Source organism: Notothenia rossii (genome assembly GCF_949606895.1).
Source record: "Notothenia rossii genome assembly, chromosome: 4".
Taxonomy (NCBI): Eukaryota; Metazoa; Chordata; class Actinopteri; order Perciformes; family Nototheniidae; genus Notothenia; species Notothenia rossii.
The window spans coordinates 3,619,570-3,643,700 of record NC_136902.1 but is presented as its reverse complement, the minus strand read 5'-3'; the positions used below and the strand labels follow the sequence as shown (position 1 = coordinate 3,643,700).

General features: G+C 40.8%; 1 protein-coding gene across 2 annotated transcripts; it reads right to left on the bottom strand.

Moving 5' to 3' along the window:
• Positions 1-404: 404 nt before the first annotated feature.
• On the bottom strand, positions 405-23,948 carry LOC307038278 (solute carrier family 26 member 9-like). 2 transcript variants are annotated; one of them, XM_079679662.1, is made up of 17 exons: positions 23,642-23,948; positions 20,280-20,444; positions 19,651-19,803; positions 16,882-16,964; positions 16,344-16,491; positions 15,680-15,793; positions 15,046-15,123; positions 11,676-11,771; positions 9,044-9,150; positions 6,134-6,203; positions 5,959-6,051; positions 5,729-5,875; positions 5,095-5,304; positions 3,480-3,534; positions 1,483-1,619; positions 583-624; positions 405-503 (listed from the first exon to the last, which is right to left on the bottom strand). In XM_079679662.1, exons 1-17 carry the CDS (start codon positions 23,792-23,794, stop codon positions 486-488), a joined length of 1,869 nt encoding a protein of 622 aa, XP_079535788.1. In that variant the 5' UTR covers positions 23,795-23,948; the 3' UTR covers positions 405-485. The 2 variants fall into 2 exon arrangements, with proteins under 2 accessions (XP_079535788.1, XP_079535789.1); XM_079679663.1 differs by lacking the exon at positions 23,642-23,948 and adding an exon at positions 20,524-20,640.
• Between the last annotated feature and the right edge of the window lie 183 nt (positions 23,949-24,131).

Below are 24,131 nucleotides of genomic sequence, written 5' to 3'. Positions count from 1 at the left end.
TCGACTTTCTTCTAATAATTTGACTTTGTTTTTTTCAAAATTCAGAAACCTGACTTGTCTAAAAAAATTTTTTTGAAATGTTCTTTTTTTTTCACTGAAACCTGACTATTCTAACAGTTTGACTTTTTTCTCAGATTTTTAAATGTTCATGTTGTTCTCAGACTCGGACTTTTTTCTCAGATGTTGATTATATTCTTAGATTTCTGACTCTTTTTTTAATCAGACTTCTAAGCGAACACATTTTTTTTAATTCTGACTATTCCTCAAGATATTTCCTTCCTATGGCTTCCTATATCCTAAGTATGTCTGATTAATAGCAAGAAATCAACTTGGGCTTACTGAAGCCACAGAGCACACACTCTAAGTTTACCATTCTAATTAAATGACGGATATTCAACACAGAGTTGTCCCCAACAATTTTTTATTTATCAAAGTGACATTAAAAACAGGTTTGCTATCTTCTTCTGCTCCATTTCACTTCAGCATCAGTGCTCAAACATTTCCTGTAAAAGTAAAATAATATTAGATAAAGAGGAAAGACTGTGAATTTTTTCAGCTTGTATTTGAAACTGCAGTGCCTACCTGCTCCAGATCCTTCTCCACATTAATGTTAGAGTAGAGTTCCTGCAGCAAACACAGCGCACGTACATATTTAAAGTCAAACAGAAGATGATGCATTTCCTGTATTTCCGTCAGGCACACAGCATTTCATATTCAGCCTGACCTTGGAGTTATTTAGTTTGCTGTGGCTCTTACAAAATCCTCTGTGATGTTTCTGTTAACGCTTTGTGGAGACAGAGCGGGTGATACAAGCTGTGCTAAAAGAGGAATTTGGTACTTTGTGAATAAGTATGTCTATGTCGGACACTCACACTTAAATTACAAGATAATAAATATGTAATATGGGTGATCATATTGAAAGAAATCACAGTAATGTTAGCGTAGATATTAATAATTAGAACATAGTAATTAATTAACCTTATAAAACGGACAAGTCAAATCAAGCAATCTGATTGGTTCTTAGCCGTGATATACTGAGCGTATACCACGGGTAGAATTGTAAGTTACTTTTCACAACAAGTCAGTATCCCTCCGCGTCTGAGAAACACAGTATACCGTTGGGCTGAAAAGCAAACTGCCTGCCTGCTTCGCGTCGGGCCGAACCACGCCCCTTAGCTGTGATATAATGAGCATATACCACGGCCTGTCGTGAGCTATTGCTTAAGTATAAAATGTTGTCTTCATGTACATTATTTATGTTCTTGTACATATCATATTCTATTTACATGTATATATACTTCATGCACAATTTTTTTATTATATATGTTGCATTGTTGGAGGAGCTCAGCTCAGAAGAATTGTGTGGGAAGTAGTGGAGTCAAAATACTTCGTGAATAAATATGTCTTTGTCTGTTTCACTAACATTAGAATGTATGTTTGAGTGAAACTCTGAAGAAGAATTTGTATGATAAAGTTATTTACCTCCCGGGAGACCCTCCTCTCTGCTGAGCTCTGCTGAGCAAACACAACGGCATCGTGGACGGAGATGAAGAGATTACTGCGGGAAATATTCCCGTCATCAAACGCTCCTCCGGCCTCCAGCTCCTCATACACCTGAGCTGCCAGACGACACATATCACAGGAAGATTTAAAGATCGCCTATCATACTGTTTCTCATCAATATATCATAGGTCTCAGATATATACAGAGCCGGTCTCTGATTGGCTGAAACCCCAAACAGATCATTGCAGCATTACCCATAATCCCCCTCTGTTTTCAGCAAAGTGCTGATTCTCTGTCTGTTACTTTAGATGAAAATAAGGAGCCCCTCCCCACGCCCCTCTGAGAGACATTTGGTTACAAAGAACTCAATGGTGCTCTAGGAGGAGATTCAGGTGATAAGGGGGGGGGGGGGGGGTTACCTTGGTTGCTGATTGGCTAATGGTTACACAAGACAAAACATCGTTATGACATCATAAAGTGGCCAAAATCTAATCAGCTCGTTTTCAGACAGGTTTTTATAGAAATGGATCAAAAAGAGAGAGAATCTTTGTTCCTGAAACTTTCAGAGTCTCTTTCCACAGAGGGGACACATGTTGATGTAGAAGAGACATGAAGAAGAGGGGACACATGGTGATGTAGAAGAGACATGGAGAAGAGGGGACACATGTTGATGTAGAAGAGACATTGAGAAGAGGGGACACATGCTGATGTAGAAGAGACATGAAGAGGAGGGGACACATGTTGATGTAGAAGAGACATGGAGAAGAGGGGACACATGTTGATGTAGAAGAGACATGAAGAAGAGGGGACACGTGTTGATGTAGAAGAGACATGAAGAAGAGAGGACACATGTTGATGTAGAAGAGACATGAAGAAGAGGGGACACATGTTGACGTAGAAGAGACATGAAGAAGAGGGGACACATGTTGATGTAGAAGAGACATGAAGAAGAGGGGACACATGTTGATGTAGAAAAGACATGGAGAAGAGAGGACACATGTTGATGTAGAAGAGACATGGAGAAGAGGGGACACATGTTGATGTAGAAAAGACATGGAGAAGAGAGGACACATGTTGATGTAGAAGAGACATGAAGAAGAGGGGACACATGTTGATGTAGAGACATGAAGAAGAGGGGACACATGTTGATGTAGAAGAGACATGAAGAAGAGGGGACACATGTTGATGTAGAAGAGACATGAAGAAGAGGGGACACATGTTGATGTAGAAGAGACATGAAGAAGAGGTGACACATGTTGATGTAGAAGAGACATGAAGAAGAGGGGACACGTGTTGATGTAGAAGAGACATGAAGAAGAGGGGACACATGTTGATGTAGAAGAGACATGAAGAAGAGGGGACACATGTTGATGTAGAAGAGACAGGAAGAAGAGGGGACACATGTTGATGTAGGAGAGACATGAAGAAGAGGGGACACATGTTGATGTAGAAGAGACATGGAGAAGAGGGGACACATGCTGACGTAGAAGAGACATGGAGAAGAGGGGACACATGATGATGTAGAAGATACATGAAGAAGAGGGGACACATGTTGATGTAGAAGAGACATGAAGAAGAGGGGACACATGTTGATGTAGAAGAGACATGGAGAAGAGGGGACACATGTTGATGTAGAAGAGACATGAAGAAGAGGGGACACATGTTGATGTAGAAGAGACATGAAGAAGAGGGGACACATGTTGATGTAGAAGAGACATGAAGAAGAGGGGACACATGTTGATGTAGAAGAGACAATAGGTGTCCTCTAAACCGAGTGAAACAAAGGATCCTATCTCAAACTGTGTATCACCACAGAGCATTTACCCGAAGCAGCACGTGCGTCGTTGTATGATAAGAGTTTAATTAATCTCAGTGTCCTTCAGACCTTAACACTTCTTGTTGAATGAATGATTACATTTCTGTTTCTTTGCAAACAACTGTGAAATTCTCCTGAGTACATTTAAATAAGATCTTACCTTGAACGTTAGCCAGGTACAGCTTAATGCCCAGCGTCGTGTAGCTGGAGTTCATCTGTGAGGGGAATAAACGAAAGGAGACTGTTGGAATAACTAGCATTTTCTTACACCTAAGAATTACAAGATATAAAGGTGTAATGTGGGCGAACATATTGAAAGAAATCAGAGTAATGTCAGCGTTGATATTAATAATTAGAAAATAGCAATGAATTAATCAACTGTATTTAATTGTGTCTTAATGTACATTATTTAATTTCACATTCTGTTCTTGTAAATATCATATTCTATTTACATGTCTTCTTGCATATTATTTATTTTTGTATTTTATTATATAAATTGCATTGCCATTTCTACACTGTAGCTTATGTGCAGAGGTGGGAAGTAGTGGAGTACAAATACTTCCTTACTGTACTTAAGTACATTTTCTGGTATCAGTACTTTACTCCACTACTTATTTTTCTGATGACTTTTTACTTTGACTTCTTACATTTTGAACACAAATACCTGTACTTTCTACTTCTCACATGTTGAACCCAAATACCTGTACTTTCTACTTCTTACATGTTGAACCCAAATACCTGTACTTTCTACTTCTTACATGTTGAACTCAAATACCTGTACTTTCTACTTCTTACATGTTGAACACAAATACCTGTACTTTCTACTTCTTACATGTTGAACTCAAATACCTGTACTTTCTACTTCTTACATGTTGAACCCAAATACCTGTACTTTCTACTTCTTACATGTTGAACTCAAATACCTGTACTTTCTACTTCTTACATGTTGAACCCAAATACCTGTACTTTCTACTTCTTACATGTTGAACACAAATACCTGTACTTTCTACTTCTCACATGTTGAACACAAATACCTGTACTTTCTACTTCTTACATGTTGAACCCAAATACCTGTACTTTCTACTTCTTACATGTTGAACACAAATACCTGTACTTTCTACTTCTTACATGTTGAACACAAATACCTGTACTTTCTACTTCTTACATGTTGAACTCAAATACCTGTACTTTCTACTTCTTACATTTTGAACTCAAATATCTGTACTTTCTACTTCTTACATGTTGAACACAAATACCTGTACTTTCTACTTCTTACATGTTGAACTCAAATACCTGTACTTTCTACTTCTCTCATTTTCCAAACAGGCTGGTTCCTTTAGTCTGAATGTGTGTTTGGTGGCGTGATCATTATTATTTAGAGTCATTGCGTGCCTATTGATTTGAACACGATCCGTGTATCCATCATTTCCTGGTCTTCTCTAAAGAAGAGGGACCAATGAAAACGTTGTCATGTTGCCGTTGGTCACCATGGAAACATTCATTAGCTAACAATGACATTATTGTTCTATTAATATAAAGGGAGGTCAGGTACTCTTTAAAACAGCTGCTAGTTATGGGTACTTTTTACTGAAGTACATTTCAAAGCCTCTTTACTTTGACTTGAGTAAAGAAGTTTAGTTAGTACTTCTACTTTCACTTTCAGTATTTTAAAACACGAGTATCTGACCTTCTACTTGAGTAAATGTGCATTTGACAATAAAACCATTGAATCTTGGATCTTTTCCCAATTATTTTTCATTGTAAACGTTTCTAACCTTTATCAGCGTGTTGATGCCCGTCAGGTCCATGAAGCAGACGCCTGGCAGGTCCAGGATCAGTGTGTGGAAGGGGGTGGGCTTCAACTCCAGGGTGGGTGGGGGGGGATCCTGCTCCCCCACATTGTCGTCACCAGAGTGGAAGTTAACGTAGCTGGTGTGGGGGCTGCTCGTATCAAAGTCATCCTGCATCTCCAGCTGGGAGATGATCTGCGTTCAGAGGAGAGAGGAAGGTCACGGGAGAACAAAATAATATATAAAACTTGGTCTGTGGTTTATTGTCCGTGTGCAAGGTCCTCAACAGCCTTATTATATTATATCTATGTATGTTATAAGTATATATATTTCTTTCATTTTTCTGTATTTATTAATTGTGCATTACTTTTTCCTACTATTACGAATTGTGTTATTTGTAGTTTACTTTTAGTTATTATATTGTATTTATGTCCTTGCCTATCTGACCTTCATGTATTAATCATGTACAGATACTGCATGAATGTGTTAACCTCTGACTTGAATTATGTTTTAAGTTTGTTCTGTGTCAAATTGTTAAAGCACTTTGAGCTGTGTATGAAGTGTGCAGTACAAATAAATAGTTATTATTATTTAAATTATTTTATAAACGTGATCCCACCTGAGACTTCATGGTCACCAGAGAGCTGGATTTCCTCTTCCTCGCCTCCTTCCTCTCCTCCTTCCTCTCCTCTTTCTCTTTCCCCTTCTCCTCTTTCTCCAAGAACTTCCTCCTGGCCAGGATCAGTTTTCCAGGATCCAGTCCGGTCTGAAAAACAAAAATAAACATTAAAAAACTGCACAAAATACTCAAAAAGAGTGACAGAAAAAAGGTGGAAGTGTTCAACGTACCTTTTTAATGACCCTCTGACGAAACATTTCGGCATTTGCAAAGTAGAGTGGGGAGCAATAATTCACTATTTTCACACCTGTTATTGAAATGACCTGTGGAGATATTGCAAAACATATTCAACACAATTCCTCTGAGACTATCTTTGCAGCAACAGAACATATTCAGTTCTCATACCTTACTGTACACTTTAGGGTTTTTGTAGATGTCTGTATCCATAATCTGAGCGACTGCAGAACCATTACGACTGTGAGAAACAACATTCAAATAAAAAACACATTAATATACACTTTACTGCTTTTCATTTTGGTTTAAAAATACGGTGTCAGACAGGAGCAAACACACTGCAATGGCACAAAACATTTCCATTAGGAGAAACAATGCAGCTTCAGAAACAATGTAAATATAAAAACACAAATGTGCCAAAACACATGCACCTTTTTGCCATCGTATAAAACAGCTTATTATACGGCTTAGTTGTATACTCGATTCTGATTGGTCATTTCAGAACACGTGACACGTTGTTAATACAGTAGTGCAGACCGCTGTCAAGGAGTATAATGACCGTTGCCAAGGAGGATCAAGGTGAAAAAAGGAAAATAGGGTAAAAGACAGAGCACTGGATGTCAGATAAATCACCAGAAGAAGGCAGACAGGAAGTGAACACTAACAGGAACACGGTATGGGCTACAGACAGGAAGTGAACACTAGCAGGGACACGGTATGGGCTACAGACAGGAAGTAAACACTAGGAACACGGTATGGGCTACAGACAGGAAGTAAACACTAACAGGAACACGGTATGGGCTACAGACAGGAAGTAAACACTAGTAACACGGTATGGGCTACAGACAGGAAGTGAACGCTAACAGGGACACGGTATGGGCTACAGACAGGAAGTAAACACTAGGAACACGGTATGGGCTACAGACAGGAAGTGAACACTAACAGGGACACGGTATGGGCTACAGACAGGAAGTAAACACTAGGAACACGGTATGGTCTACAGACAGGAAGTAAACACTAACAGGAACACGGTATGGGCTACAGACAGGAAGTAAACACTAACAGGGAATCGGTATGGGCTATAGACAGGAAGTGAACACTAACAGGAACACGGTATGGGCTACAGACAGGAAGTGAACACTAACAGGGACACGGTATGGGCTACAGACAGGAAGTAAACACTAGGAACACGGTATGGGCTACAGACAGGAAGTGAACACTAACAGGGACACATTACGGGCTACAGACAGGAAGTAAACACTAGGAACACGGTATGGGCTACAGACAGCAAGTGAACACTAACAGGGACATGGTATGGGCTACAGACAGGAAGTGAATACTAACAGGGACACGGTGTGGGCTACAGACAGGAAGTAAACACTAACAGGGACACGGTATGGGCTACAGACAGGAAGTGAATACTAACAGGGACACGGTGTGGGCTACAGACAGGAAGTAAACACTAACAGGAACACGGTGTGGGCTACAGACAGGAAGTGAACACTAGCAGGGACACGGTATGGGCTACAGACAGGAAGTAAACACTAACAGGGACACGGTATGGGCTATAGACAGGAAGTAAACACTAGGAACACGTTATGGGCTACAGACAGGAAGTGAATACTAACAGGAACACGGTATGGGCTACAGACAGGAAGTAAACATTAACAGGGACAAGGTGTGGGCTACAGACAGGAAGTGAACACTAACAGGGACACAGTATGGGCTACAGACAGGAAGTAAACACTAACAGGGACACGGTATGGGCTATAGACAGGAAGTAAACACTAGGAACACGTTATGGGCTACAGACAGGAAGTGAATACTAACAGGAACACGGTATGGGCTACAGACAGGAAGTAAACATTAACAGGGACAAGGTGTGGGCTACAGACAGGAAGTGAACACTAACAGGGACACAGTATGGGCTACAGACAGGAAGTAAACACTAACAGGGACACGGTATAGGCTACAGACAGGAAGTGAATACTAACAGGAACACGGTATGGGCTACAGACAGGAAGTAGACACTAACAGGGAATCGGTATGGGCTATAGACAGGAAGTGAACACTAACAGGAACACGGTATGGGCTACAGACAGGAAGTGAACACTAACAGGGACACTGTATGGTCTACAGACAGGAAGTAAACACTAACAGGGACACGGTATGGGCTACAGACAGGAAGTGAACACTAACAGGAACACGTTATGGGCTACAGACAGGAAGTGAATACTAACAGGGACACGGTATGGGCTACAGACAGGAAGTAAACACTAACAGGGACACGATATGGGCTACAGACAGGAAGTGAATACTAACAGGAACACGGTATGGGCTACAGACAGGAAGTAAACACTAACAGGGACACGTTATGGGCTACAGACAGGAAGTGAACACTAACAGTAACACGGTGTGGGCTACAGACAGGAAGTAAACACTAACAGGAACACGGTGTGGGCTACAGACAGGAAATAAACACTAACAGGAACACGGTGTGGGCTACAGACAGGAAGTGAACACTAACAGTAACACGGTGTGGGCTACAGACAGGAAGTAAACACTAACAGTAACACGGTGTGGGCTACAGACAGGAAGTAAACACTAACAGGAACACGGTGTGGGCTACAGACAGGAAGTGAACACTAACAGTAACACGGTGTGAGCTACAGACAGGAAGTAAACACTAACAGGAACACGGTGTGGGCTACAGACAGGAAGTAAACACTAACAGGGACACGGTATGGGCTACAGACAGGAAGTAAACACTAACAGGGACACGGTATGGGCTACAGACAGGAAGTGAATACTAACAGGAACACGGTGTGGGCTACAGACAGGAAGTGAACACTAACAGGGACACGGTGTGGGCTACAGACAGGAAGTAAACACTAATAGGAACACGGTGTGGGCTACAGACAGGAAGTAAACACTAACAGGAACACGGTGTGGGCTAGTTAGCTTGTTTCGCACAGTATCTGGCCGTGTAATAAGTGGGACAATGTGCAGAGTGGGGTCTTCTTTTCCCCATAATGACCGCCTCGCTACTCATTAACCCTTACTTGCATGGAGTTTACTCACAACTGTGTCTTGAATATGACCACCAGGATGGAGAAGCTCACCCCGACAGCCACTCCGTACGGCAGGCTGAGGAAAAAAGTTGCCAAGAACGACACGACCCACACACACTGCAGGAGAAAGAATAATACAAATGAAAATAACATATGGGTAATCTCATTGTGCTGCAATATTATGCAGTGTCATCCCACAGGCCATAAGACTGTGAAACACCTGCACTTTGAAAGAACGTCCATAACATTCGTCTGTTTGCAACTATCAATACTCCAATTACCGCATATAGACTATTCTGCACGATTTCTATTATATTATATTTTATTGTATCTGTGTTATTGTGTTGCACCGTTGGAGGAGCCTGTGACCTCAGAATGTCATTGTCATAGGCGGGTCATTCTACAGAAAAGGTGGAAGTACTGTCCCTTACTTTTGCAGACACCAAAATACATGACGTTGACCTAATACTCACATTCATTATATATGTTGACCTTGACCTGTTATGACCTTTTTACCTGTGCTGGACTATGGTGATTTGATGTATATGAATGCACCTGCCAATTGCCTGGTCAAGTTAGATGCCGCCTATCACAGTGCACTGAGATTTGTGACAAACTGTAAAGCATTAACCCATCACTGTACCCTGTATGCAAGGGCTGGTTTGCCTTCACTAACTGTACGGAGGCTCAGTCACTGCCTGGTACATTTTTATATACAAAGTCATGTTAGGGAAACTTCCATTTTATATCTGCTCCCTGATCTCACGGTGAATTGTAAGTGGCTACTGCCTGAGATCACATGCTGTTGTTTTATTAAATGTGCCAACTGCTAAGACTGACACGGTACGTCTACACTACAGGCATCAAAAAATGCTTTCAACGCTTCGCCCATTCACTTGAATGGGGTGACGTAGAAGATTTTTAATCTTCGCCGAACTGCATTGTGGGGAGCATGGCATGGCTTTGCAAGCATCACGAGCATCTATCGGCGTTCAACTTTTGAGGCTCGATGCTTGGCATCAGCCAATCAAATCCCGTTTATGCAAATCCCGCCAGTGCAAGCGCAGCCAATCAAACCGCGTGCAAGCTGGGAGAGCCAGACCGCAGTTCATTTCCTCATATTCCAAACGAGATATTACGGTAGCAAATCACCCGGTTCTTCACGATCGGAACTATTTACCGGGATACAAACCGGAGGAACCAGGCATGGAGGGAGGTGGCAGAGACAGTGGGTGAAACTGATCGTTTTTTCGCCTGTTTGGAGAGTTCATATCCAGTTTACTTCGTTTTAACATTGCTATTGCTTTGTATGTCGGGGGCGGGAGATTCATGTGATTGGTTGCTCGCAAAAAATCGCTAAGCTTCAGACACGCCCAGCTCCAAGATTTTTTCATGCCTGTAGTGTAGACGGGCCGTAGGAATACAGCTTTTAGATGCGCAGCTCCACTGTCTTGGAATAGTCTGCAAATTAAATGGAAACTGAACAATCTGGTGCCACTAAATGTTTTTAAAGCTCAGTTGGATGCTACCCAATCGGAAGCTATCGGTACCTGTTTATGTGGATAGTTATGTAAATGATGTCCTTTTGTTGTTCTGTTTATGTTTTTATGTTTCATGTGGAACTACTTGAGGAGGTCTCCCTTGAAAAAGAAATCAATGATCCCAATGGGATTCATCTGTATAAATAAAGGTTTGAAATGAAATGAATGTTGAATAAATAGAGATTGTCTTTGCAATGATACTAAATAAAATATAAATAAAAATGGTTTTATACGTAAATTGCAATTTATTTAAAATGCCAAGTTCAAGGAACTGCCTTGTCACTTTGATCATACATGGAAGTGGAGCCTATAGTTGTAATTTAAAATATTTTTTTCCCAATAAATAAATCTAATTTATATTTACATAACATTACAAGCATTAAATATAACACTGAAATGGTAAAAAAAAATAACCGCAAATTATTATTAATAATATCAAATAAATGTCAGTCACCCAAAATTACGTCATTGGTGTTACTGCTACACAAAACACTTTTATTTTGAAGTAATGTTCTGTCTCTGAAGTGCCTCCTGTAACAAGAGATCCTTTGAGGCAGTGCAGTGGACAAAGACATAAGGAAAGTCAGATACTTCTTACTTTGTTTGTTAATGGTGTCATTTTATCCTCAAATTTTGCGTGCGTCTTTCAAGTCTGTCATTAGTGTTACTCATTGCATAGCCCTAGGGGTGAACATTTGAATGGGAACATGTATTGTATTGAAGAGTTCAACGATTTTGATATTGACTGAAGCCATATTTGGTCTGACACATGGCAGCCATTTTGTGTGTTTGTGTCACTCTTCTTCCTGGTAACACGTAACACCAGTGACGTTCCTATGTAAATAAGCTTTGTATAATGTATACAAATAATACAAATAATAAAAATACTTTAAGCTCTACTTGTTGTGGATTCATCAAGTAAAGAGTTAGTTATTGCTATTTAACAAGTTTTAGATGTTTTTAGAAGGAATATATTTCAGCAGATTTGTATCACTCAGATTCCACCTTTTCTGTAGAATGACTCATCAACACTGTAGCTATGCACACATGACAATACAAGCCTTGAATCTTGAATGTATTGCATCTGAGGCTTTCACTCACACAGTCCAGTCTGCTCTTCTTCCATAAGTAGTACGGGTCAGAAAGCTGCAGCAGAGTGTTCTTCAGGTTCACTGCTATTAGAGCTCCGAGCACCGACTGAGAAACAAACATCACACCTGTCAGCATGCATTCATCTGTATCTTACCTTTGCCATCATTACAAAACACTCTCTGCCAGTGGTGTAGTGGGCGTTGGACGCGGAGGTACGCCGTACCCCCACTTATTTGGAGCATGATCTTTTTTTTAATAGTCAATTAAATATAAAATCATTGCTAGTGTTATCAGTTGCAAGTGTGTATTTGTTGTAATAATGACAAAAACATAATACATTTCACAGTAACTAATTATAATAAAAAATAAAAACGATTTCCTTAAAAAATGATGATTCGTCATCACGCTCGTGACCCCGCGGCGAGCTGGGGGTGTGTCAGTGACACCCACAGTTTGTTCATCCATTTCTGATTTATCAGTATTCAAAATGGCAAGGTGTGTGTGTGTGTGTGTGTGTGTGTGTGTGCGTGCGTGCGTGCGTGCGTGCGTGCGTGCGTGCGTGCGTGTGTGCGTGTGTGTGTGTGTGTGTGTGTGAAAAGCAGCACTGTCTGCTTATTTGCAATGTAGGCTAGGCCTAATCAGAATAATTTCAAGTCCAGATTCAATGTTGTTTGCGTACTGTAAGTAGGCTATATTTTTCGTTTAGTTTATTTAATAAGTTCATTTCAGGACAACTTTGGGAATTTTGAGAGGGAGAGAGAGAGAGAGAGAGAGAGAGAGAGAGAGAGAGAGAGAGAGAGAGAGAGAGAGCGCTGTCCGCTTAGTTGCAATACTGTAGCTTATGCAATTTAGGCCTATACATTGTTTATGTAATTGATGTGCCGGTGTGTCCATGGTTTTGAGTCTGTGTGTGTTGAGCGCAGCGCCGTCTGCTTTTTGCAGTACAGTAACTAAAGTAGGACTAAGCATACCGGTAGTTTCTGTGGACCTTTCTGCCCGTTTAGTGAGTGCACTGCGCGCGTGCGTACTTGTTTGGGATGAACTAATTAAAATAGCGTCCCCCCCAGTAAAAAAATCCCCACTACACCACTGCTCTCTGCTATATAACATGTGCGATATTATTAATAATGTTCTATGATAACGTGCAATTGCCACGTTTTTTTTGCACTATTCAATAGCTACTGCTCGTCACTGTACAGTTTTCTTACATTAATTATTTGACCGTCTATGTTTCTAGTAGTTATTTAATTTCTCTTCTTACTGCACTGTTAGTGTACAGTTCTATTATTATGCTGCTGTGATTATTGTATTGTTGTAACTCTGGGACAACAATTTCGTTCGGGATAAATAAAGTCTTATCTTATTTATCCATTTCATCTGTCAGTTACACAATACAATCAAGCTGTATTTATAAAGCACTTTAAAACCTCCAGAACAAAGTGCTGTACTGTCAAATAAACAAACAAACGTACACAAGTCACACATCTCAGCTCACACACCATAAAACAAGTACAAGTAAAAACAATAGACAATTTAAAAGCAATAAAGCATTTTTAAGCATTATCATCTCACTTCCAGCTGCTCTGCTCTGTTATTGATGAAACTGAGCTATTAGACACTACTGTCTGTCAAAGTGATTGTTTGTATTTCAGTCAGACAACTCACGTGTTTCTTAATATGTTTATTAGAAGCAGCATATAGTTGAGTTTGGCGTCTAGGCTCGGGCCTCATCACTCCACAGATTTACAAAGAACATTGAGTGATGATTAGATAACTATCCCCCGAGCCTACAGGTGGAAGCTGTGGTGGAAGCTGGGGGCGGAGGCCGGGGTGGAAGCCGGGGTGGAAGCCGGGGTGGAAGCCGGGGTGGAAGCCGGGGTGGAGGCCGGGGTGGAGGCCGGGGTGGGAGCCGAGGTGGGAAACGAGGTGGAAGCCGAGGTGGAAGCCGGGGTGGAAGCCGGGGTGGAAGCCGGGGTGGAAGCCGGGGTGGAAGCAGGGGTGGAAGCAGGGGTGGAAGCTGGGGTGGAAGCTGGGGTGGAAACTGTGGTGGAAGCTGGGGTGGAAGCTGGGGTGGAAGCTGTGGTGGAAGCTGTGGTGGAAGCTGGGGTGGAAGCTGGGGTGGAAGCTGGGGTGGAAGCTGGGGTGGAAGCTGGGGTGGAAGCTGGGGTGGAGCTGGAGTGGAAGCTGGGGTGGTGGTGGGGTGGAAGCTGGGATGGAAGCTGGGATGGAAGCTGTGGTGGAAGCTGTGGTGGAAGCTGGGGTGGAAGCTGGGGTGGAAACTGTGGTGGAAGCTGGGGTGGAAGCTGGGGTGGAAGCTGGGGTGGAAGCTGGGGTGGAAGCTGGGGTGGAAGCAGGGTTGGAAGCTGGGGTGGAAGCTGGGGTGGAAGCTGGGGTGGAAGCAGGGGTGGAAGCTGGGGTGGAAGCAGGGGTGGAAGCTGGGGTGGAAGCTGGGGTGGAAGCTGGGGTGGTGGTGGGGTGGAAGCTGGGATGGAAGCTGGGATGGAAGCTGGGATGGAAGCTGTGGTGGAAGCTGTGGTGGAAGCTGGGGTGGAAGCTGGGGTGGAAGCTGGGGTGGAAACTGTGGTGGAAGCTGGGGTGGAAGCTGTGGTGGAAGCTGTGGTGGAAGCTGTGGTGGAAGCTGGGGTGGAAGCTGGGGTGGAAGCTGTGGTGGAAGCTGTGGTGGAAGCTGGGGTGGAAGCTGGGGTGGAAGCTGGGGTGGAAGCTGGGGTGGAAGCTGGGGTGGAAACTGTGGTGGAAGCTGTGGTGGAAGCTGGGGTGGAAGCTGGGGTGGAAGCTGGGGTGGAAGCTGGGGTGGAAGCTGGGGTGGAAACTGTGGTGGAAGCTGGGGTGGAAGCTGGGGTGGAAGCTGTGGTGGAAGCTGGGGTGGAAGCTGGGGTGGAAGCTGGGGTGGAAGCTGGGGTGGAAGCTGGGGTGGAAGCTGGGGTGGAGCTGGAGTGGAAGCTGGGGTGGAAGCTGGGGCGGAAGCTGGGGTGGAAGCATCAGCAATGTAACAGCGCCTCAGCATAGCGAGGCAGAGGCAGCAGACCTAGCAGCTTAAATAGACATGTTAGGAGACTGTGTTTGGTTGGTTGTAAGAGACGCGTCACGTGTTAATGTGTCATTGGTGCTCGAGTTGACTTCCTGAAATAGCTCGCAGGCTTCGCCCCATTACTTCATGATTTTTTTTAACAGACTGTACGTGGTTTGTCATGCTTTGCTTTCTGTTATTTAGTTCATCGATGTCTGTAAGACGTTGCTTTTGTCGGGACCCCCTTGAAAACCAGATGGTGCATCTCAAGGGGGTTTATCCTAATAAATACATTTCTATAATAAAAGCAACAAGATGTCAAAACGTTATCTTGCTCCTCTGTGCTCTTACCTTGGGAAGAGGCTTCAGGAAGGCTCCCAGTGATAGCATGGTCACCATGACAACCAGCATCACACACAGACTGGCAAACTGAGAGAGGGGAGACGCAGGAGCGGAGGTTAGCAGCTGTTATGGTCTTATAGTGCATGCTTTCTGTCAGGAAATACACACAATACATGACCTCAAGCTCAGTTTATTCACAAACACTTATGATTCAAATTCAATTAGACAAATTTCAGAAATGCAGATTAAAATCTATGTAAAAATAAACATTAACAACCAATAATACACCTAACAGTAACCTGAGATCTAACTAACCTAATTATATGTCTACAGATATGTGGAAAGTGGAAATTACAGCACAAATTAGTACTTTGATTACAAAGTAGAGTACCTAGTTTCGAAGTCACCAGACTTTTAGCTCTTAGCATATAAAGACATTTTCACATACAGTAGCTATGACTCTAATTCCATACACTCTGCAGACCAAACAAAGGTGTGTATATTTAACTCAACAGTCATTTGTATCGCTTGAAAAGATGCATTATTCTGAATGCAAGACAAATAATAAGTTGGAAAAGGGTCACGGACTCTTTCATTTACCATATATACATTGTACATATATGTATTTATTCAAATGAATCACCTGTGATGTTCCCCCTGCGCTGTCCACAGCCAGCGTCACAGAGAGAGCGCAGCAGATCACATGGATCTTAAAGAAGGAGCCCAGGAAGTTACTGCAGCCCAGAGCCAGCATCTCCTGCTCAACAACACGCAAGATGTGTTCACAAAGATTCAAATAAACACACATATGGAACTTGTAGCTTTGGGGTTCAGAGAGATAGATGGGTTTTTATTATAAAAAAAAAAATGTGTATTCTTATTTTAAATAGTTTTTTATTCTTCTTTTTTTATTTGTATTTTATTCTTATTTCACTATTTTTATTCATTTTGTTATCCTTATTTTAAATTGTTTATTTATTCTTATTTGAAATGATTGTTATATTCTTATTTTACTTTTTATTCTTGTTTTATTAAAAAAAATGGTATTCTTAATTTTTCATTATTATTTTTTAATTATTATTTTGTTATTATTTTGTATTCTTATTTGAATCAGACCTATGTTTGTTGATTTCTCTTCGGTTTTAAGTGTGTTTATCGATCACGTGATCATTGATTAGTTGTTATTTATTACCTGGCAATGGGGAGTTTTGGGGGACGGGTAATTTTTTGTTTGTGAGGCACCTTGAGTATGAAAAGTGCTACATTAATAAAGTTTGATTTCATTTAATGAGTAGTAGTTTTCCCACCTGGTTGGGGTCCACGTCATATCCGTGCTTTGCAGCCAGAGTGCGTCCCATGGCGAGATTAATGACGTACCCGACCACAGCGAGAGAGAAGGCCGTGCCCAGCATCTCCTCCCACTGACTCACTTTAGGGAGGATGGGGGCTGGGAACCTGCAGAACAAAGAAACATCTGGAGTAAATATTAGTTAAATAAGAAAAAATTCAATATCAGAGACAAAAAATCTATTTCTGAAAAAAATCAAATTCTCAGTTGAAAGTCGAAATCTGAGAAAAAAGTAATGATGTAAAAAAAAAGTAAAAATATGAGAGAAAAATCTGAATGCCGAGAAAAATGAAAAAAAGTCTAATTCTGAAAAGAAAAAAGGCAAAATCTTAGAAATAAGTCAGAAATCTGAATTCTGCGAAAAAAGTTAGAATTCTGAGAAAAAAGTCAATATATGAGAAAAATATATAATTCTCAGTTAAAAAAATAACTGAATCTGCAGGAAATATGAGCTGCACAGGTCATTTAATAGAAGATGAATCCATTGATGGCTTTACCCCAGAGGGATTTCTCCCACTATGTCCATGTGATATTTCTCAGGAAGATGCAGAGGGCCGGAGATCGCCGTGGAAACGACCACCTGCAACAGGAACATGTATTAGAAATCCTTAGTTCGTCACACCAAAGTGTTACAAGCAAGAGAGGGTGCAGGTACATTCAGTAGACTAGCAGATTACATAAAGAGGCAAGCATACAATCAAATAAGTACCTATCCCTCTTACACAAACTTTAAACTACTTTTTATAGCTTCACAAAGCAGAAGTATATTAGGCGCTTTCACACCGGAGTACTTTTATCCGTACTTTTCCCGTTTAGTTCCGATAGTTCCTAGAATTTTGCGTTCACACCAAAAAGAGAACTTTGTTCAAATAACTTTTACCCCCTTTTTAGTGGCTGCTAGCCTGTGGAGAAAAAAATACCAATTTCTGATTGGCTGGGTGAATTGCAAACCACGCCCCGTAAAACTCTGAAAAGTTTTGTGAAGCCGCCATTGTATTTGCTGGCATTAGCATTATTAGCATTAGCCCTGCGCAACAACGGAGACAGAATAACTCATGGCAACACAAAAGAAAACATGGGAGCGGTGGAGATGAGGAGGTGTCGGGTTTCTGGCGATTTACTCGTTAGGCTTCAGTAGAAGCCAGTCCCCACCTCCGGGGACTTCTGGTGGCAGGATACGCCGTGAAGTTTTTACCGGCCTGCCAGTAAACCCAAAGCAGAAGAAGTGACGTCAGCGGATTCATTTAAGTGATCTTCCCTCAGGGAACTTTTTCCGGTGTGAACGCGATCTGTACTTAGTTCCATAGGGGTACTAAGTGCTGGGCACACCTAGTTTCTACCGGGTCCGTCGTTACGGCCGCGCCGCGGTTTTGGTCCGACCTCCCCTAGCGTCATAACCCACCGGGCACGTTTCAGAAGCATTTCAGAAGCGGAGCATCTTGCCTGGCGGGTCGCAGTTTTTGTTGATTTGGGCATATTTCCTGGACAGGCTACTTTGTACAGACAAAGTTAATAATAATAATAATAATAATATTCCAGTTATAAACGACATGAATCAAAGATGTGTTGCTGTATTTTAGTGGTAAAAAAAATGCATTCATCCTCATAATTATTCTACTGTAGTGCCGAGAGACAGGGAGTCAGAGGCGGTGTAAGGAAGGTGCAAAATGGAACTTTATTAAAGAGCTGTTGACTGATTGCAGTCCAGGTCGACAAGAGAAAGAGCCAGGAGGGCACACAACATATATAGGGAACACACAACATGTCCGTGTGGAAACAAAACCCCAACTGTAGTTCCTAGATTGAATTCTGGAATATAGTGGTCACCACACGACATATAATTTACACAGTGCCTGTAAACCGGAGGAGAACACTGGCATTTCTCCTCCTACTTGAAAGACTACGGAGAGATAGGGTCTGCAAAGTTAGTGTGTGTGTGTGTGTGTGTGTGTGTGTGTGTGTGTGTGTGTGTGTGTGTGTGTGTGTGTGTGTGTGTGTGTGTGTATATATATATATACTATATATGCTCTGAACGTTCCACTTCCTGCCTGCCCGACATTACCTTACGGCTGCGTCGCGTCAAAAATAGGATTCATCCTAATTTTAGCGGAGCCCTGCGCCGAGACGCTTCTGAGACGCGTCTGAGCCGTAACGCGCCGCATGTGGTGGAATAGCACCCATTGACTAGAGTGGCCGCGATCTCTGCAAATGCCGCGGCGCAGCCGTAACGCGGCCGTAATGCGACGCAGACGGACCCGGTGGAAACTGGGGTAAGTGCTGGGCACTAAGGACGGCAAAGTACTTGGTGTGAAAGCGGCTACAGATTTGTTTGCCTTTGTTCTCAGATGATGAAGATTTTTTTTGAAAAAAAGTCAAAATATGTGAAAAAAGTGTGAGTTCTCAGAAAAATCTGAAAAAAACCTGGAAAATAAATCTAAATCTTAGAAAAGTCAAAAATCTCAGAAAAAAGTAAGACATGAGAAAAAAATTAGAAATATGAGAAAATGTACAAATCTGTAAAAAGTCAGAAATATGAGAACAAATCTAAATATGTGAAAAAAGTCAGAAGTCTGAATTCTCAGAAAAAAGTTAATATCTGAGAAAAAAAATCTATTTCCTAAAGGGTTAGTATATCTAATCTAATCTAATACTGAGAAAAAAGTAATAATCTGAAAAAAAGTCTAAATCTAAGAAAAAAATGTCAAAATATGAAAAGAATATGAGAACAAATTAGAGAATAAATTAGAAAAAAGTAACAAACATGAGAAATTAGGACTAGGGGTACAAAGGGAAGTAGCACAAATATAAAATAACCGGGAGAGAGAAAAAAGGAGAGGAAACTGATTGCTGAGCCACAAGGTGATGTTTAATAATCAAAAGAAAAAGTGGTCTCCAGCCAATTTGCAAAACAAACTTAAGGTACTGTAACTCAGAACAACTTTCTCATAAAAGAAAGTGACTAACTAAAAATAACACACAAGGATACACTGGAGCACTTCTCCTAACAGTTAACAAAAACACAGGCCTCACACAGAGACAGAGACAGAGACAGAGACAGAGACAGAGACAGAGACAGAGACAGAGACACCATGCTGCACACATGCAGCCAGAGGAGAAGGAGAGAGAGCGACTGCAGCCTTCCTCAGGTCCTTTAATGAGGCCCTGATTGGGGATTGGGAGCACCTGGAGGAGAGGCTGCACCTGGAGGGAGACAATCAGGGGGAGAGGGAGAGAGACACACACAAACACCAGCACGTAACACTCACAATAATGATCTCCATGGGGAAGGGGAAGGGCAGTTTGTGGCGGTATCGAGCGTTCAGCTCCTTCACCGCTATCAGCACGACGCTGCTGACCAACGCAAACACCAACGAGGCCACATTAGTTTCAGGAAGACCCCGGAAGATATCCACCAGAGTCTGCATCAAAGAAGGAGAATCCCATATTTACACAAACCATTCTACCAAGTGATTCAATGTTTTCTGAGCACATTATCTCAATCTCAATCTTTATGTATTTATATAGCACATTTAAAACAACCTCAGGTGACCAAAGTGCTGTACAGGGAACAAATACAATATAGAATAACACAATGGGAGTAAAACATTTAAACGATAATTAAAAACATGATGGAAAGCACAATAAATAGAAACAAAACATTTAGAAATGTAAAAATGTCAATGTTCAACTATAGTTTCAAGGCTTTTAATGTCGTGTGTGCATAGCTGTAGTGTAGTTATGACAAGGAACGTCTGAGGTCACAGGCTCCTCCCACAGAGCAACACATCTATTTTGGAATATTGATATATATGAGTTACAAACAGATTAATTTATGGATGTTCTTTCAAAGGTTCAGGTGTTTAACAGTCTTTAGTATTAAAAGCCAGTCACTTACATAAATAGCGGCCAGCGGACCACTGTAGGGCGGCACTTTGATGCCGAAGATGTATTTGAGAACGGAGATGAGGATCTGAAGGCCTGCAGCCGTCATGAAGCCTCGGATGAACGACTCGGACAGATAAATGGCGACAAACCCAAACTGCATGAAGCCCAGGCTGATCTGCACAGAGAAGGTATTATTAATGTGGCATTTTTAAATTAAAACCTCACGTTACTTTCTAACTTTGCATTTAAATCACCTTTATAGTTGATTCAATATGTGCTGCTCCCTTAAGAGAGTAAGCAGGGAGTTGGCATTTATCCGTGCAAACTTTGGGAGTTTATTTATTAAGCTGTTGTTTTTACTCTTTTTATTTATTTTTCCCCCGTTGAACCTCAACGCACATGTCTGTTAGTAGTCAGCTATGTTCAAATGAAATACCTACCTGTAACAATCATGATAACCCGTTGTTAAATATATGTGGACATTTTAAAATAATGGCGATGCTAATCTTGTTAGCTTGTCGATGGCATTTTTAATGGTAAGTTAACATTCATGCTAATCGTTAGTCAGCTGTATGTAATGCATGAAAATCTCATGTTTGTGTTTATATGTTGTTTACAGCGATTAAGGCTTCAGTGTTTTTTAATGTGACAACGAAAGGCAAACCAATTACACCATTAATGTGTGTTTTGTTTCTGTATGAGCAGCATGAAATGAATGAGTGTACTTAAGCACTTGTTCCTTTCTTACAATCGACCAGTGCAATTTAGTGTTGTTACCTTAGAGTAAAGGAAGCAGCAGTAGCTCAGTCTGCTGGTTCGAGTGCCAAATCAGACCAACAAAAATATAAAGTGTGGACGGCAAGCTTGAGCCTCTTCGCTCCATAATAAAATACAAGTTTGTGTGTGTTTAGGTCGTATGCATGTGTATTTGTGCTTTGTGTTAACAATTAACAGAGTGGAAGTCTGAATGTCCCCTTGGTCATTAACAAAGGGTCTTCTTATCTTGTACCTCACATTTCTTTATTTCCCTTCTGTCCGAGGTGGGAAGTAGTGGAGTACAAATACTTTGTTACTATACTTAAGTAAATGTTTCTGGTATCAGTACTTCACTCCACTACTTATTTTTCTGACGACTTTTGACTTTGACTTCTTACATTTTGAACACAAATACCTGAACTTTCTACTTCTTACATGTTGAACTCAAATACCTGTACTTTCTACTTCTCACATGTTGAACTCAAATACCTGTACTTTCTACTTCTCACATGTTGAACTCAAATACCTGTACTTTCTACTTCTCACATGTTGAACACAAATACCTGTACTTTCTAGTTCTTACATGTTGAACACAAATACCTGTACTTTCTACTTCTTACATGTTGAACACAAATACCTGTACTTTCTACTTCTTACATGTTGAACTCAAATACCTGTACTTTCTACTTCTTACATTTTGAACAAATACCTGTACTTTCTACTTCTTACATGTTGAACACAAATACCTGTACTTTCTACTTCTTACATGTTGAACCCAAATACCTGTACTTTCTACTTCTTACATGTTGAACACAAATACCTGTACTTTCTACTTCTTACATGTTGAACACAAATACCTGTACTTTCTACTTCTCACATGTTGAACTCAAATACCTGTACTTTCTACTTCTTACATGTTGAACACAAATACCTGTACTTTCTACTTCTTACATTTTGAACAAATACCTGTACTTTCTACTTCTTACATGTTGAACCCAAATACCTGTACTTTCTACTTCTTACATGTTGAACACAAATACCTGTACTTTCTACTTCTTACATGTTGAACCCAAATACCTGTACTTTCTACTTCTTACATGTTGAACACAAATACCTGTACTTTCTACTTCTTACATGTTGAACACAAATACCTGTACTTTCTACTTCTCACATGTTGAACTCAAATACCTGTACTTTCTACTTCTTACATGTTGAACACAAATACCTGTACTTTCTACTTCTTACATGTTGAACCCAAATACCTGTACTTTCTACTTCTCACATGTTGAACACAAATATCTGTACTTTCTACTTCTTACATGTTGAACTCAAATACCTGTACTTTCTACTTCTTACATGTTGAACACAAATATCTGTACTTTCTACTTCTTACATGTTGAACCCAAATACCTGTACTTTCTACTTCTTACATGTTGAACACAAATACCTGTACTTTCTACTTCTTACATGTTGAACCCAAATACCTGTACTTTCTACTTCTCACATGTTGAACACAAATATCTGTACTTTCTACTTCTTACATGTTGAACTCAAATACCTGTACTTTCTACTTCTTACATGTTGAACACAAATATCTGTACTTTCTACTTCTTACATGTTGAACACAAATATCTGTACTTTCTACTTCTTACATGTTGAACACAAATATCTGTACTTTCTACTTCTTACATGTTGAACTCAAATACCTGTACTTTCTACTTCTTACATGTTGAACACAAATATCTGTACTTTCTACTTCTTACATGTTGAACACAAATATCTGTACTTTCTACTTCTTACATGTTGAACCCAAATACCTGTACTTTCTACTTCTTACATGTTGAACCCAAATACCTGTACTTTCTACTTCTTACATGTTGAACACAAATACCTGTACTTTCTACTTCTTACATGTTGAACACAAATACCTGTACTTTCTACTTCTCACATGTTGAACTCAAATACCTGTACTTTCTACTTCTTACATGTTGAACCCAAATACCTGTACTTTCTACTTCTTACATGTTGAACACAAATACCTGTACTTTCTACTTCTTACATGTTGAACCCAAATACCTGTACTTTCTACTTCTCACATGTTGAACTCAAATACCTGTACTTTCTACTTCTTACATGTTGAACTCAAATACCTGTACTTTCTACTTCTCTCATTTTCCAAACAGGCTGGTTCCTTTAGTCTGAATGTGTGTTTGGTGGCGTGATCATTATTATGTAGAGTCATTGCGTGCCTATTGATTTGAACACGATCCGTGTATCCATCATTTCCTGGTCTTCTCTAAAGAAGAGGGACCAATGGAAACGTTGTCATGTTGCCGTTGGTCACCATGGAAACATTCATTAGCTAACAATGACATTATTGTTCTATTAATATAAAGGGAGGTCAGGTACTCTTTAAAACAGCTGCTAGTTATGGGTACTTTTTACTGAAGTACATTTCAAAGCCTCTTTACTTTTACTTGAGTAAAGAAGTTTAGTCAGTACTTCTACTTTCACGAGAGTATTTTTAAACACGAGTATCTGTACTTCTACTTGAGTACAGGATGTGTGTACTTTTGCCCTCTCTGCCTTCTCTGCAGTAAAGCGTCGTTTCAGTACCTGTATGACGGCAGTGAGGCAGGCCAGGGTTCCAGATATTCCCAGACGGACTTCGTTCATCTGCTCCGTGTCGACCACTGTAGCGTTCAGAGTTTCGTTGAAGTGACTGAAGTCTGACTCTGGAGCGAGATGCAGACACACCATGCCCACCATGATGCTGAGCACAGCAAACGTTCCTGCACAGGAAGTGCAAGGCAAGCTTATTCATACAGCACTTTTCAACACAAGGCAATTCAAAGTGCTTTACAAAAATGAAAGACATGAAGAACATAAAACATATTAGAAACATTAAAAAGCAAAGATAATAAAACATGAATAACACAGGTACGTGAATAAAAGTTCCAGTGCAGTGTGAGACGTGAATAGTTCAATTAAAAGCAGCGGCAAAAAGAAAGTCTTCAGCCTGGATTTAAAAGTAGTTAGAGTTGCAGCGGACCTGCACGTTTCTGGGAGTTTGTTCCAGATGTTTGATACATAAATAAAATATGAT